The sequence below is a fragment of the Littorina saxatilis genome, linkage group LG4 (genome assembly GCF_037325665.1).
Source record: "Littorina saxatilis isolate snail1 linkage group LG4, US_GU_Lsax_2.0, whole genome shotgun sequence".
NCBI classification, from domain to species: Eukaryota; Metazoa; Mollusca; class Gastropoda; order Littorinimorpha; family Littorinidae; genus Littorina; species Littorina saxatilis.
In genome coordinates, this window is record NC_090248.1 from 22239943 (window position 1) to 22256996 (window position 17054).

Consider the following 17054-nt stretch of genomic DNA (forward strand, 5'->3'; position numbering starts at 1 on the left):
GGTGCACGTGTGACGTCACAGACAAGCTTTAATGAGGTCGAATATGGGTCACAGCCACGATTAAATTGCTGAAGAAGAACATTCTCCTGAGAGGCGAGCCATTCTATGCTTTAAAGGGCAGTGGGTGAAACAAAAAGCTGAAACGTCATGCGAAATGGATTAGTTCGTCATTAAGTCTATAATAAAACTCTTACTTGCTGCAGTCGTGCTTTCCGAGCAGCTGTCCTTGTGCATGCACGATTTTTCTGTGCTGATTTATGTTGTAACATTTTGCACGTGCTGCATGGCGGAGCAGTACACGTGCTGTCGTCGGTATAAAGGGGTCTACAATGAAGAGAAATTAGCAGTGATTGTGGACATTTTCTTTCTCTGCTTGCCTTCCTTTCCTGTCCGCCTTCCTTCCTTCCTTCCTTCCTTCCTTCCTTCCTGTCTGTCTATCTGTCTGCATTCCTGCCGGAAAATACTCAAAAAAGAATGTAAATCAAAAAATAAACAGAAGAAAAAAGAAAAAGAACGACAACTTTGCACAGACCTAATCACTGTTTCAGAAACAAAAACGCTATAAAGTGCGCGCTGACTGTCACTTATTGCATCATTCTGCTTTTGTCTGTTTGACAGCCTTTTTACCCGTCTCCTTGTTAATCAAAATCCGCCTACGGGTTAATGAGTAAATCATAGGCCACTAACACGCCTGTCAAATTCTCTCATTTGAGTCTGCGCCTGCGCGTCTACCTGAATGTCCGTGTCTGTCTGTCAGCATGTCTGTGTCTGTTCGTCGGCTTGACCATGGCTGTCTGTCTGTCTGTCTGTCTGATCGTAACCGTCCCTATCTGTCCGTGCCTATATATATCTGTCTGTCTGTCTTCCGTGAATGTCTGTCTGTCAGTCTGTCTGGTCGTTCTGTCTGTCTGTCTGATCGTTACCGTCCCTCTCTGTCCGTGCCTATATCTGTCTGTCTGTCTGTCTGTCTGTCTGGGTGGCTGGTTGTTCGTGTAAGTCTGTCTGTTTACATTTTGTGACTGTCTGTCTGTCTGTTTCTCCCGCCTGTCTGTCTGCCTCTCTGTATCTATCTCTCTATCCGTGTCTGTTTAACTGTCTATATAAGCAGCTTTCTTACTAAAAACAGTGCACCATCATCGATTTTTTCTTCTCTCAAATGTACTTACTTCACTTCCTCTTCCTATACAGTAAACACTTTTGACACAGTGGCCCAGTATGTTGTTTACCGTGAAGTCTCTGACTCTATCTCACAGCTCCATCGATGTTTTTCGAAGGTTTTAGGCGTCTTAATGCAAATGAGACATTGCCTCTGCATCTGGGCTTCAATAATTTTTTTGACAGTTCAGTACCACGTCGGCAGGACGTTTTTTCGTCCCCGTGACCTACCAGAGCTATGTAGGTGCAACATTTTATTATCATAATTTGTATTCATCACTTTAATCTTTGCCTATCATGCAAATTTCTTTTTTATACGCATTATTGTTTATCGCCGTTTTAATCTTTTCCTGTCGTTTACTTTAGGCTGTTTTTCTTGTTTCATAGCTTATGACTACGTGTGGCAGCATGATCAATATATGACATCTTCTCCTTCAGTTTTGCTATTATACTCCGGGGGGGGGGGGGGGGGGGACAAAACGGTAAAATAAAATTATAGTTGCCTTTTAGTATTTATTAAGACGGGCGCTGTGGCGGGGTGGTAAGACGTCGGCCTCGTAATCGGAAGGTCGAGGGTTCGAATCCCGGCCGCGGCCGCCTGGTGGGTTAAGAGTGGAGATTTTTCCGATCTCCCAGGTCAACTTGTGTGCAGACCTGCTAGTGACTTATCCCCCTTCGTGTGTACACGCAACCACAAGACCAAGTGCGCACGGAAAAGATCCTGTAATCCATGTCAGAGTTCGGTGGGTTATAGAAACCCCAGCATGCTTCCCCCGAAAGCGGCGTGTGGCTGCCTAAATGGCGGGGTAAAAACGGTCATACACGTAAAATTCCACTCGTGTAAAAACACAAGTGTACATGGGAGTTTCAGCCCACGAACGCAGAAGAAGTATTTATTATTATCGTCTTTTATGATCGTTTTAATATTCGCCTATCGTGTACTTCAGGTTGTTATTCTTGTTTTTCAGTTTCATTGCTAAATGTCTACGAGCATGTTGCATGATCATCAATCATCATATAATGACATCTTCTTCATTGTTGCTACTGTACGCACATTCGCGAAAAAACAAAAGGCTAAAAAAAACAAAAGTTGAACATGTTGTTATTATCATCGTTGTTTATGGTCGTTTTAATATTCGCCTATATCGTGTACTTCGTGTCGTTATGCTTGGTTTTTATTTCAATTGTTTTGTGTCTACGTGCATTTGGCATACTGATGATGTCTTTTCCTTCATTTTGCTGTTACACAAAAACACGCGCTAAACAAAATGCTGATTGAGCTGATGGAATTTATGACAAGCGTCAAAGGCATTATTATGTGTAGTCTGCGCGTGAGAAAACATTTCATGCACTTATTGCACAGCATATACGATTAATCCCCATAAAAAAAAGAATTGCCAAAAGGCATGAAGGTGTCCTATTGATGGGGGTTATGACCGGTGACAAGGAAATAGTGTGTGCATGTGTGTGTGTGTGTGTGTGTCTGTGTGTATGTGTGTGTGTGTGTGTGTGTGTCAAGTTAACGTGTGTGCGTGCGTGTGTGTGTGTGTGTGTGTGTGCGTGCGTGCGTGCGTGCGTGCGAGCGACTGTGCGTGCGTGCGTGCGTGCGTGCTTGCGAGCGTGCGTATACCTTTAAAATTATTTTTACTGAAGCTTCAAACTCTATTCCTATTAGCCCTTCTCACCTCCGACAATTTAAAACAACATTTTTTTAATTCGTCAGAATTGAAAATGTTATGCTGTAAAAGCCATAGACACCATCAGTGGTCGCAGCCGTCTGTCGGCGATACCCTACCTCCAAGAGTGATATGTTCTATATAATGAACATAAATAAGCAGTATCCCATCAAGAGTGCATGGGAATATTTGTTATATATTATAATGGATAATAAGCAAGCTATAGCCCATATTCAATTTTTGACGTGCATTATCAAACAAGAAGGGCAAAGCCCATACGACTCACATGCTTGACCTTGACCTTTACATGGCCTTGACCTTCAGAGTCAAGGTCAAATAACTAAACCTAGCAATGACATCATACACTAAGAACTACTTTACACATTTTTCCTACCAAAATACATGTGACCTTGACCCAAGGTCAAGGTCATCCAAGGTCATGCAACACAAAGCTGTTAATTCAAGACATAGGAAGTACAATGGTGCTTATTGGCTCTTTCTACCATGAGATATGGTCACTTTTAGTGGTTCACTACCTTATTTTGGTCACATTTCATAAGGGTCAAAGTGACCTTGACCTTGATCATATGTGACCAAATGTGTCTCATGATGAAAGCATAACATGTGCCCCACATAATTTTTCAGTTTGAAACAGTTATCTTCCATAGTTCAGGGTCAAGGTCACTTCAAAATATGTATACAATCCAACTTTGAAGAGCTCCTGTGACCTTGACCTTGAAGCAAGGTAAACCAAACTGGTATCAAAAGATGGGGCTTACTTTGCCCTATATATCATATATAGGTGAGGTATTCAATCTCAAAAACTTCAGAGAAAATGGGAAAAATGGGAAAAATAGCTGTTTTTTAGACAATATTTATGGCCCCTGCGACCTTGACCTTGAAGCAAGGTCAAGATGCTATGTATGTTTTTTGGGGCCTTGTCATCATACACCATCTTGCCAAATTTGGTACTGATAGACTGAATAGTGTCCAAGAAATATCCAACGTTAAAGTTTTCCGGACGGCCGGACGGCCGGCCGGCCGGACGGACGGACGGACGGACGGACGGACGACTCGGGTGAGTACATAGACTCACTTTTGCTTCGCATGTGAGTCAAAAATCTCCCTGCTGCCACTCAGGACGCTAGTAAATCACAATTTCCACACTATGTCCCACATACAGTTTATACCCCCAATGGCCGCCACGGTAAAGGATATTCCATCGCTGTATCCCACACTCGCCGCTTTTTACCCAAAGGCCGTACAGAGCATTTTAGGGCGTCTCCCCCGGGAAGTCTCAAACTTTTACCGCATGACTGACTGCACTAATTACCTGCAGACTGGCAGCAGACGACAAGTCATTGACATTCTGTCCCACTTTTCACCAATCAATAAAACCGTCCCAGCTTTCTACGAGCCTGCGTGGCCTGCGCAATTCCTCTCGACTTTTCTCGCTCGCAGACGTGGGCGGTGCACCGAGACTGGGGGAGAAAAGGAAGAAGAATGTTTTGTAATCAGAGAAGAGGACTAGTCTCGACCAGCCCGGACTGACTACGGCGTAATACAGTGACTGATGACATTTATGGACACTGGGTAGTTCTCGCAATTTCTCGAGTAAGTGAGATTTTTCAGGCAGATTTCAAAAAGAAGAAGAAATAGATAAGAAGAAAAAGAACGTAAGGAATCTAATCGATTTTCGGTGCGTTATTGTGTTCCAGAATATTGCATGAATGCTATTATGATGGCATACGATGCAAACTATCATTATATTTCCAGAATGTTTCAGAACCCTGATCCAGTATTGATCTTGTGGACTCTCTACGTTGTATGGATAGATGAAAATGGTCCATATCAAAATTCTTCTATTGTTTTGCTGTTGATTTATTGGTAGGAAGGAATTCTCTGAATTTTGCCCGGGTATCATATACATCTGATGTCCGGGTTTCAATTGCAAATAGAAAGAAAGGGTGTTATTCCTTCCTTTTGAAACGACTCAAAAACGGATCCTGCGAAAACCAAGTCTTAAAAGTGATGTAGTCTTAAATTGGATGTCAATTTACAGAAGTTATCAAGAGAAAATCTGAATTAACAAGCAAGGTCTTAAAAAGGAGGAAGTCGTCAGCTGGAGGGTCGTAAAAGCGGGGGGAGGGGGGTGGTTCAAGTTCAACTGCATGGTTTATACCTAGGTGCACTGTTCAATGACCGGCACGGTTGGCCTACTGGTAAGGCGTCCGCCCCGTGATCGGAAGGTCGTGGGTTCGAACCCCGGCCGGGTCATACCTAAGACTTTAAAATTGGCAATCTAGTGGCTGCTCCGCCTGGCGTCTGGCATTATGGGGTTAGTGCTAGGACTGGTTGGTCCGGTGTCAGAATAATGTGACTGGGTGAGACATGAAGCCTGTGCTGCGACTTCTGTCTTGTGTGTGGCGCACGTTATATATGTCAAAGCAGCACCGCCCTGATATGGCCCTTCGTGGTCGGCTGGGCGTTAAGCAAACAAACAAACTTTTCAAGGACAGAGTGACACCTTCCTTATTTTTGAAATGTCTTAGAAACAACACACATACATGTATCACACGTACGTACATGAATCTACTCTCGGAGAGAAGGTTTGTCAAAAAATAAAACCTGTCACTACCGCAAACCGGCTCCCATGTTGGCCCCAAAAGGGGAGCGTCTCGTTACTCCCCTGGCTCGTTACTCCCCCGGCTTGTTACCAACCCTAACCCTAAGGGGGAGTAACGAGCCGGGGGAGTAACGAGCTGACCCCCCCCCCCCCCCCCCCCCCAAAAAAAAGCCCTTCTCTTCGTATTTGTATGTGTTTGTAAATCTGTTTGTCAGCATGTTTTCGTTTTATTGTGTTGCTTCGGCAAACAAGTCCAACTTTCTGTCTGACCTCGATGTTTCTGCGTGCCAGTATCGACTGATTGTGTTGTTTGTATGCATGCGTTTCACGGTTTTTTCCCCTGCTGCTTAGCCTATGTCTGATTACTTATTGTCTGGTTTCTTGTTCTTACTTTCTGATCCGTCTGTAACTTGCCTTTTATTGTTTGTTAGACCTGTGGGTTTTGTCTAAAGCATTGTATGATTTGTCCGTCTGTCAGTAAGCCAGAGAACAAAGAAATCATCCACTGTTTTGCACATATACATATTATTTTGCCCTCTCTCTCTCTCTCTCTCTCTCTCTCTCTCTCTCTCTATCTCTCTCTCTCTATCTCTCTTTCTCTGCTTCTCGCTTCTCTCTCCCTCTCTCCGCTCTCTCTCTCTCTCTCTCTCTCTCTCTCTCTCTCTCTCTCTCTCTCTATCCGAGATAGTGTCCGCATGAAAGTCTCTGGAACATGCGTCGATCTTTGCACGGTCAGACTCAGTGAAGTGAATCAAATCAAGCAAGGCTTTGACCACCTTGAAGACAGAGAAAAAATACGACTGCAACAACAGAATTGAGTCAGAGAATAGAAAGAGGGTGGCAGAAATAAGTTTGTTTGTCGATCTGTCTGTTGGTCTTCCCGTCCGTCCGTCCGTCCGTTCGTCAATCAGTCAGTCTGTCTGTCATTCTGTCCGTCCATCCTACATGTGACAAACAGACCCACACACACACTGCATGACGCAGCGTTAGTCACGTGCGAGGCTTGTCAACGGCTATCTGAAAGTGACGACCAATGCGGAAAGTGTCGAGATGTGTCTCGGACGGATTATGGATACTGACATGTACACTCGTCATCTTCCTTCTGCGGGCTAGTGCTCGTAAACCTTCGCGGTAAACGGGCCGCTTTGTAGTCAACCGTTCAACCGTCAACTTCATGAGGCGACTGTGGATCAGTTGACGGTTTTTGGCCCGTTGTAGCGATGTGAGATTGGCCCCTCTGTCACCTTTTGCCCTCGGCCTCGTTTATCTTGTATTAACTCCACACTGAACAACAAAACACCCTTCGATAATACTGACGAGCGACCTTGGTTACCTTACATTCGCAGGGTCAAATTTGTCCAACCAATTATTTTAATTTAAACTTAAAAATGTGATTCATCCTAAAATGTTTCCCTTCTCATCCAAGGGACGTAACCACTTGGTACACGTTTTCGAAGAAATCGAATTTTGGGGTGAAATCTATTAAATTTCACCACCAATTTTCTTCACATGCAAGAAACTGACATGCTTTTTGTCCCAAAATAAGTTCACTTCTTTAATTTTACTAGGAAACGACATGTCAGTCTCGAGTATATATCGAAGGGATAAGGAGACAGAGGGGCCAATCTCACATCGTTACATCAAAAAAGTTGGGTAATAAGGAGTTGTTGGGTTTTTTATTTTTTTTGTGTCGTCATCAAAAAAGTTCGGTAATAAGGATTTTATATTTCTTTGGCGGTTCGTTGATTGGGTGTGTCTCTGTGTGTCTGCATAATTTTATATGTTATAAACATGTAACACAACACGACACGAAGTGATCGCCTTCTTACGTTGACGTGCCTTACGTAAAACGCCTTATTAGGGCCTGAAACAAGTACATAATCATAACGATTCTAAGTTTAGTCGCTCAGTTTCGTAAGAATACGTGTGACTGTTAGCGAATAGGTCTATCACGTGTTCGCGCAGTTTTACATAACTAGGCTCGTTCTGTTGCGTGTCTGCGAACACAGATCACGTTGCATCGTGACAGTCAAATTTAATAAATTTACCATTTTCTTTTCTTCTTCTTCTTTTTTTCTTTTTTTTTTCTTCTTTGTTATGAATTTGTCATTTTAGGCCAGAGCCGTCATGCTTACAGTCTAGTGTGAATCGAATTATGCAATAGTCATGCCATTCCACATTGACTGATTACAGCAACATCTTTTCTGCTGCGCTTCGTCGCAGTTAGCTCAGTCCGGTCGATGCTAACGTGCGCTATCGGGGATCCACTGCCACATGCGAAAATGGCCGCTTGATACAATCATGTACTTCAGTTCTTCTCTTTTGGAATCAATCCGGCTGTTCTGTCTCTACTCAGTATAAAATTATGAAACATTCTCATCTATCTTCTCATTCTGAACATCTTCTTGCCTGTCTGTCTGTCTGTCTCTGTCTGTCTGTCTCTGTCTGTCTCTGTCTCTCTCTCTCTCTCTCTCTCTCTCTCTCTCTCTCTCTCTCTCTCTCTCTCTCTCTCTCTCTCTCTGTATCAGAGACTTTCTTCTTCCTTTTCTTTTGTATCTTCTTCTCAGTTTGTTCTGCTTCGTATCTGAATATGGATTATTCTCTTTTTTTTCTTTTTTGCAAGTCAGTGATGTAACTTACGTTCCTTCGTCTGCGATAAGCTGCGCAACTTTCTGCTCGGGACTTGAAAACTTGCGTGTCTCTCTTTCTTTACACTTTGATTTGTTTGTTGTGCTTCGTATAGATCTGATTAACATGGATAATTCTCTTTATTCTGCAAGAGATCTTACGCTTCTTCTTTCATCGATAAGCTGCGCAACTTCCTGCATGTTCGGGACTGGAAAACTTGCGTGTCTCTCTTTACACTTTGGTGAGCTTGTTCTGCTTCGTACCTGAATAAATATGGACAATTCTCTTTTTTCTGCAAGTGATCTTACACTTCTTCGTTCTGCGATCAGCTGCGCAACTTTCTGCGCACTCGGGACTGAGAAAGTTGCGTGTCTGCCTTTGCTTACACGTCGATGAGTATTTTCTGCTTCCGATCTGAATATCGATAATTCTCTTTTTTTCTGCAAGTAATGTTACATGTACTTACGTTTCTTTGTTCTCATTTGCAGCTAAATGCGCAACTTTCTGTACGTTCGGGACTGACAAAGTTGCGTGTCTCTCTCTTTGTTTATACTGTGATGTACAATGCATACGCATTACTTAAGTGTTCCGGAAACAACTCTCGCAAAAAGTGATGGATTCTTACTTTAAACCGTTAACTGAAGTTAACATGTCCGAGCAACATGTGCGGCACATAGTGCGTATACGGTTAACTGGAACGTCTTACTCTTTAAAGTGTCATGTTTGGTTTGTTGACGTTGGTCGGTTAAAGAAGCCCTTTGTAACTGTTTTATTCATAGTTCTGTTCATTCATCAAACTATACTGGAGGTACAGCGTTGTTGTTTTTGGTTTTGTTTCTTTATGGCTTGTTTGTTTCTTTGATTGTTTGTGGAGGGGAGTTTCGCAATTTCTGATTTACGCTTTGATGTGTTTACTAAGTGTTGATCTCCCATTGTATTCCGTGTCTTTTTTTTAATCTGCGTCATTAGTGTCATTGTATTCGTGCGTGCGCATCGTTTCTGTTTGTTTCAAACGAAGAACTTTTTGCGTAGTGTTACTTTCTTTCGAGATGCAACTTTTACATGATTTTGAAAAATAAACGAGTGTTTGAATTTTGTATGGTTGTGTTTTGTGTTAATTGATTTCTTCCATATAGAGAGGGACAGCATTTGTTTGTTCATGAATGTGCGACACCTTAGTTGCATGGTCGTGGAGGAATGTGTGGGTGTTCTTTTTTCAATGTTCGTTCGTCTTCATTCTTTGAGAAGCGAACACACACACGTGCACACACACACACGTGCACACACACACACATGCTCTCTAAGCAGACACTCTAACCAAAGTTTTAAGTTTCTTTTTCATTTTATTTTTCAAGTCATATTTTTGTCAAGAATTTTTCGTTTCTTTTTCTACAAAAATACATTTATGTACACAATTCAATCTTTCACGTCACATTACCACTGCACACGTTCCCTTGAGAGAAAAAAAAAAAAAAAACCCCAATCATTCTTCATCATTTCACTCAGTCAATAAATTAGCCAATGACTTTATATGTGTACATGATATATGATGAATGACAGATGTACAAAGTGCATGGTTCACTGATCAAACTAAACAGTTTGATACTTAATGCAGTAAACATGCAGAATAAATAATGAAGTATGATCATGGTACATGAAGGTTGAAAATGGCAGTGTGGTACCTTGGTAAAGGCCAAGCGAAATGATTATGAAAGCGAATGATACATGGTCAAATAATTTAACATGGTGATAGGTAGGACAATGCAATGGACGCTGATAAATTAAAAATGCCTCAGTGTCTTCATTCATCGTGTAAATTACACACTTCTTCATTCAGCGATTCACCTTTCATGGGGATACAAGTTCATCCAACCTTTGTCATTTTGACAAACTTTTCAAATTCATATACACTTAACTTACTAGCGTACAGTTTGCATCCCATAAACTGTCACACAAACCATGTCACACTCATTCACATCAAGTCACAATTGGTTCGCTATCATTTCAACTCAACAAACAACCATCACGTGATTTCTCTCGACCCGTAAGCGTAACCATTCATAACACATTCTTTGTTTTCCTGAGTTGGTTCAGACTTTTTCACCCTTATCAAACAACATAGTCTTTAACAAACCTGTGTGGTACTGGTAGCTTTTTTTCTTCATCAGATAGAGTAACACAATATGACTGAATCTTTACCCAAGATTATCACGGAATTGATACAAAGAAAGAACAATCAAAACAACAAAGCAAGTTGTTTGACCCAATGCCCACAACAAGATTCCCAAGATGACTATTTTTTCTGTTACAACTGAATTAGCTGACTTTCCCATCAGCAAGTCTTAACATATTACCGCCCGAACATGAACAGATTCCCAAAACTTCAGTCCCGCCATCACTCCTGCATGTAAATCAACACACGCATCTTCTCAGCAACATGCACACACTCACAAATTCAATGGAACGAATAGAGATACCGTTGCATTGAGATGCTGCCTTTGTTGTCAATAGAATAAATAAATTAAACGTTTCTGTTTGAGATAGGTTCTTTCTCCGTGTCTCACACAGATTCGCTCCAAAAGCTCAGTTGACCATTCAGACTTATTTAAATAGTGCAGAAGAGATTGCCAGCTTCGGTTTGGCAATTGTCGAGATTTGTACGAACAAATATAGCACCATGGATAAGTCCGTTTCTCCTTTCAGAGCTGGCGGTGATTGTTTTGAGTTGGTTTTTTTCCCCTGCTGAGCGCGGCCAATGATGTCAAATCATGGCCGTCACCAAAGATGGAAAAAAGTCGTTGCATTGAAATGGCAGTGGAAGAGCTATACCCTTTGGATTTTAAAGTTTAAAAAAAAATTCAAAATAAAAACAAGGGCCTGACTTTGGTCTGTTTGGTATGTTCCAGTTTTGTCGCATGTCCTTAGCCAGTCAAATGCATCAATGTAATCACAGGATGATGAATTTGGTCAGTAGCCCACCACACTTGTCATCAACAGTAGTTGAAGCTGTCCATGTTATGAGGGTGGCGAGACAGGGACAGGCTTTTGATGATACTAGGCACTGGCAAGTGAAGGCGTGGCCAACAAGTTTCAGGCGTGGTGCCCTTGTATGGGTCTGCAATGTACAGACCCGCACCCCCACGAGACAACTCTGCAACCCAGTCTTGGTCTTATTGTACTGTTACACATCCATGACTTTCTCTTCTGAGGTACTGTCCTCACAGTCTCAGCAGCTATACTCAGCAGAGACAGTCTGAGCACCACAACTGAGGTATTCTCACAACAGTTTTGCTGCAGCCTTTTCAGCCCATGGATGTGAGCTCACAGCGTATTCCCAGGGTGCTTTTAAATGTCACAACCTGGTGGCTACAGTCCAACAACATTCAACAACGTCCCAATCCTTTATCACTCAAGTTTGCAAAGAGAGCAAGCAAGTCCAGGTAATGTGGTCGCGCTCAAGATCAGTCTTTCTCACCGGGATGTAGAGTGTAGTTCTATCACAACGAAAGACTTCTCGCTGGGAACCCCAACAGAGGGGGGCGTGCTGGGATCGGAACGCTGCAGTCGCTGTGTCAGAGAGCCCGCCATGTGGTTGGGGGCTCCCGCGACTGGGTTCGAACCTGGCATACACTCCTGGGCAAGGTCTCATTTGCAAAGGGGGGGGGGGGGGGGCAAACAGGGCGATGTTGGCCGACGCTGTGGCCACCATTTGACTATCACGAGGCACTAGGCTGTCATATACTTTCTTGACTGGACAGCGAGGAGACGTCACTGAGGTTGGCGTTGGCGATATCCTCTTGGCGCTTGTCGACTGTGACTGGAATAGGAATACCGGCCTGCATCCAGGAGTGGTCGACGATCTCCTCGAGGCTGGGCCTCTCCGAGGGTCTGAGAGCTAGGCACTTCTTGATGAGGTCCATGACGCCATTGGACACGTTGCGCTTGAAGGTGACCTCGGCGCGCAGGATCTGGTGGTCCTGCTCGAAGGGAATGTCTCCACACACCAGGTCGTAGAGCAGGATGCCCAGTGACCAGACGGTGGCGGGTTTGCCCTGATAGCGGTGCAGTCTGATCCACTCTGGGGGACTGTACACTCTCGTTCCTGCAAACACAAGAGAAGAAGCATTCTGTTAAGTTTTGCTGTTCAGTCAAAGTTTCCTGTTTCTTAATCATTCTACACAGAAAGAGAGCAGACTTCCCTTCACTCGCCATAAAGCCAGCAACAAGCACTCGGCAGAAAAAAATCGAAGCGAAAACGAGCTGTGACATTCCGACGACCCCGAAGCCCGCTCGCTCAACCCACCCAAGTGACACAAATTCTCCCGCAGCCCCACTCATCTTTTTCGCCCATTACGCCAAATCCATAAAAAGCCAGCAACCAGATCTGGTGACCTCAAAATGGCCCGGCCGATGCCTCCTCGACCTCCGCACAAACCCGCCAGTCTGCGACCTCCCACCCTCCTACACTCCCCCCTTCCTCCCAGCAGACTGGAATTCCTCAAGCCCCCACGCACGCACACACTACTCCCCTTTTTTATTTCTCTACCCCCCCCCCCCCCCCAACCGTTCGTTCTACTTCCCCGCAGAATGAACTCAGCGCGACCTGAAGAACTGGTGGCAAGAAGCGGTGAAGCAAGGACGAAGCGGCAATGCTTCTCAACTGATACCGAAAGGGGGTGTGAAGATTTCAAACAGCGGCTACTGCTCCGAGAGCGCACTGCGGTTACAGGTCAAGAGGGCAGATTTTTTAGATTTTGTTTCTCCAAAATGAAACAGAAGTGCAACTCTGCTACTGTCAAGAGCACGCAGCCCCTCCTACATTCTCGGGACACGCCCTAACTGCAACAAACTCGCGCCCTGTTTTGCCTGTAATTCCTTTCTCTCTACTCATTTCCAACAACCAAAACATCTCGCTGATCGAGCTAATTCAGACTACTCAGTCTCTGGCTAACTGAAGACATCCTCCTTCTCTCTCTTCAAAATGGTACCTTTGCGGTTCACCTACACCAAGATCCATCTTCATTCCTGGCAAGCCAGAGCTAAGCTAAACAAAACCCGCTCGTAGATATCAATCTCTCGTCGCCCTGGCTGCGCAGGCTACATCTACAGCACCCCCCCCCCCCCCAACCCCCTATCCTCCCCCCTCCCCCCGCCAACTTCTCCCGTAACGCGCACAGCCCAGTGCCCTTGGCTGCTGACAGCGCGCCCCCCAAAATAGAGCGGCACTAGACAGAAGCGCACTCCATCCGGTTATCCGATACCAGTGCAACCTCATGAAACCGAGACTTTGGGCACAGCGCTTTACGATCTCAAAAGTACTACTTGCGAGGAATAAATTTGGAAAAGACAGCAGAAAGTATTAAACCTTTTTCTTTCTTTTTTTACAACAGGACCGATATAAAAAAAAAAGAACTTTCTTCTTTGCATCTCTCATCCCTCCCTTCTTTTTCACCACGGCGAATTACAAAGAGGGGGATTCTTCCTACGTCATAGAGGCGGGGAGAAAGCTCAGAGCAAAGAAGGCAAGTAAACTTGAAAGCAGTGCGTTTGAGGATATAACAACAACCTCCGAAGCAGGCGACGGCGCGCGTTACGTACGTACGTGGCTGTCTGCCAGACAAGATACAAAAAGAGGAGAGTTAAAAGTCCCTTAAAAAAAAACTTTCTTGTATCCCGTGCCGAAAATTAGCAAAGAGTGAATCATCGCTGTGGTATTCTCTCTTTTTCCCTATGTACCGAAAATCTTCCATCTTCTACTTTCGTAAATTCCCCACTGTGATGCCACAAGGCGTTGCGATTGAGTAATATCACGAAGTTTCGTGAAAGGCCACAACCACTTGTAAACCGAAACCCAAACACGGAACTAAAACTCCGTCACAGGGTTTCCCGCAAGCTCGTGTTTACATCCTGAACTTCCAAAAATGGAAGTGACACTGTCAACAAGTAGTGGAACTTCCCGTCACACGTAGTATGTTTGCCTTGTATCGAGAAAGACGCTTAGTTGCCAACTACGTAAGAATTACAGGAACAGATTCAACTACCAATCTATTTATAACTTTGAGCCCACCAGTATGTTTCCCGTAGTAATAAAAGACCCCTAGTGCCAGAATGTCAGTCTACGCATTTATTATTACGAACTAAAAAACAGTACAAAGAGTACTTACACAAATGGTGTGACAAACACACTCACAAGACAAACACGTCACTGACGATAATCACGAGAGCAGATAGGCTAATCAGCACGGGACAAGCACACGACTTCACACACACAAAACACTGAAACACAACCACAACTTGAACACACAAATAACGAGATGCTTACCATCAAATTCAGTGTAGATGCCGTCTTTCAAGAACGCCCCTGAGCCGAAGTCGATGAGTTTGAGCTGGCCGGTTTTCAGGTCGACAAGAATGTTCTCGTCTTTAATGTCTCTGTGCAATACTCCACACCGAGTCACCGCTTGTGTGATGCTGACGATTTGACGGAAAAACTCCCGGGCTGTGTTCTCATCTAGAGCACCTTTCTCCGTGATAAAGTCAAACAGGTCCTTGACGGGGTCGGGGCGTTCCATCACCAGGATAAAGGAGTCTGAACGCTCAAATGTATCCAAGAGCTTGATCACGCCGTGGACGGCTTGCGTTTTTCGGAGAAGGCACACTTCCATGGGCACGTTGTGACCGTTGATCTGTGAACAGACAAAGCAAAATACGGTTATAGTTTTGGATTTGTTTTCTTTACAGGTTCTCTCTCTCTTTGAAAAAAAAATGTAGTCACGCAACCAAGTAATTATCGTCTTTCCAAGCTTCACGACAGCTCAGTTTTCAGTGCTCTTTCCATCCCCGTTATCACATTTAAAAACACTAATCTTGTGCAACAAAACAGCAGCGCTCACACACCAAAAAAAATCGAACCTCTCACATTACCGCGCATCAGAAAATGCACACCCCCGTCGCACCAGTGACCTAGAAAGGCAGCAGCCGCAGAGCGATCAATGAACTTTTCAAAAGAGCCGGCTAAACACTAGCTCTTGTAAATGCACTTTTAGGCAACTCCGTCCCAGTGCTAAACTAAAAAGCCTTTATGTAACAAACGAACCCGCTAACAAATGTAACCTGGCTCTGTGGCTGACAATTGCACCATGCCGTAAAACAAAGAAAATGGTTTTTAGCTTCAGCGAACACATATATATATTACAATTAGCAAATTAGGTCGAAAACCGGCGATGGGCAAATTAGGCCACAGTGGAACTAGGTCTTTCGTCGGGACGGGGAGAGCTGGAGGGCAGACTAGCACACTGCAAGAGATGGAAGTAGGGAGGGAGGGAGAGAGAAAGAGAAGCAGAACTCAAAGTGCAGGCGCAGTGAGTAGAGTGGGAGAGGGGAGACCAAGCGATCAATACAGCTCAACTGCTAACAGCCTCTCTCTCTCTCTGCAGCTTGCAACGTTGGCAAAGAACGTGGGCGTATTTGCGGGGCTCAATAACAAACGGACTTGCTGTGGTGGGTTTTTTTTGCTCTGCTGCTGCGACTGCTTTTGCCTTTATAAAACCAGTAACAGATTGCATCAATCTGATATAGAATAAAATGTTAAAGTATTTACCTGTCCCCACTCTGTGACTTTCTCCTTGAGAATGTGTTTGATCGCCACCTGTAATCAAATCATAAATATTAAAATCAACACACAAAATGTTTTTTTATCTAGCCTAATTCTTAATAATGCCTACAGCAACTGCTAGGCCTAGTAGGTAAACTAATTCATATTTCGAATTTTGCAATTTTTTTCTTGTCCTCTTGAACTCAAAATAATTGTTGATTTTTTTTTTAAATATAAATAATGAAAATTATGCTTAGGTCACTCAATTCAATTAATCAATCATAAAAAAACTAGATCTGCTACTCAGAGAACTAGAAACATCACAAAACATGATTCACTCACAAACAGTTGACACAACAGTACCACACATGTTTGATTAGATCTGCAAAAAGTGAGTACTTACAGGTAGGTGATCTCTCCTCCTGTAGCCAGCGTAGACTGTACCAAATCCTCCAGTGCCGAGGATTTCGCCCACAATGTAATCCTTGTCCAGACCACCGGACCTCTCTTTCATAGCTGTAAATGAAAAGAAAAGCTTGATTAGATTTCATGAAATAATCCTCAAAACGCTCAGTACAGACGAACTCGTTTCACTGAAAACTTCTCCAAATGCTAAATAAAATTCACCAAGACTGTCGAAAACTTGTGGTTGTAACACATATAACATGTTTACAATCCATGCTTTTTTTTCTCTCCATTTTTCATTCTGCTGCTAATGTCCATGTAAGTGAAGTTACACACACAGATCTATCGATGTACATTCTCTGTGAGGCCGAGCTCAGAAAATTCATGTACCTTTCTCTTTCTCCACATGTTGATTGGTGTTAGAGCTGAATACTCCACCGAATCCAAGTTTGCGTCCCAACATGATGATAGCACAAACAGTTCACAGGTAGTATAGTATCCAAAGTATCCAAGAGTAGTAAAATGTTATCCACAAGAGCAATGCTGTCCGTACTCCCGCTCGCAGCTTCAGTCTGTTTTGATCTGAGTTATTCAAAGCACACTCGTCTGCTATGAACGTTTGGTTGCCGCGAATGCGCGATCACTACGCCGACCAGTGCTTCTGCCCTCTTCGCGTGAGGGCATTTGAAAACAATGTTAAGAAAATATGATTAAAATAACTCTTTAGTCTTGTGATTATTCAGTTTACTTTTTGTTTTTTAAATCAGTTTAATTTAAAGAAGTTTACACGTCCCAGACATGGAACTATTTTTCTTCAGGAAGGGATCTGTCTATTTTGCGATCGTAGCGCGCCACACTGGCACGCAGCCAGGGCTTGTCGCGCTACGCTTCAGCTCGTGGCATTCACGAGATGCCGTATACATCCACCAATCAGAGGCCTTCCCGCTCCTACGTCCGCGACGCCGCGCAA

The 17054-nt window shown here is 43.7% G+C and overlaps 2 protein-coding genes and 1 long non-coding RNA gene across 3 annotated transcripts in view; 1 reads left to right on the forward strand and 2 right to left on the reverse strand.

Annotated features, from left to right (window-relative positions):
* LOC138964245 (uncharacterized) overlaps nt 1–17054 on the forward strand; it is a 421872-nt gene that overhangs the window by 179719 nt on the left and 225099 nt on the right. The gene's annotated exons all lie outside the window — the stretch shown is intronic.
* Nucleotides 3088–17054, reverse strand: part of LOC138964248 (uncharacterized) — a 49534-nt gene continuing 35567 nt past the window's right edge. Inside the window, exon 3 of the long non-coding RNA XR_011455060.1 lies at nt 3088–3149. This is a non-coding gene — a long non-coding RNA (uncharacterized lncRNA). The remainder of the gene's footprint in view (nt 3150–17054) is intronic.
* LOC138964238 (serine/threonine-protein kinase pim-3-like) lies at nt 9409–16684 on the reverse strand. The gene is made up of 5 exons (XM_070336130.1): nt 16475–16684; nt 16083–16195; nt 15686–15733; nt 14408–14771; nt 9409–12187 (listed from the first exon to the last, which is right to left on the reverse strand). The coding sequence occupies exons 1-5, from the start codon at nt 16545–16547 to the stop codon at nt 11820–11822; spliced, it is 966 nt and encodes a 321-aa protein (XP_070192231.1). The 5' UTR covers nt 16548–16684; the 3' UTR covers nt 9409–11819.

What these genes read in the sequence shown, in the direction of transcription:
- LOC138964238 (XM_070336130.1), bottom strand. Translation starts at nt 16,547, where the DNA reads ATGTTGGGACGCAAACTTGGATTCGGTGGAGTATTCAGCTCTAACACC. An exon ending in ACATGTGGAGAAAGAGAAAG is followed by an intron (nt 16,196 to 16,474) that starts GTACATGAATTT and finishes TTTCATTTACAG; the next exon opens with CTATGAAAGAGAGGTCCGGT. An exon ending in CATCTACACTGAATTTGATG is followed by an intron (nt 12,188 to 14,407) that starts GTAAGCATCTCG and finishes TTGTGTTTGCAG; the next exon opens with GAACGAGAGTGTACAGTCCC.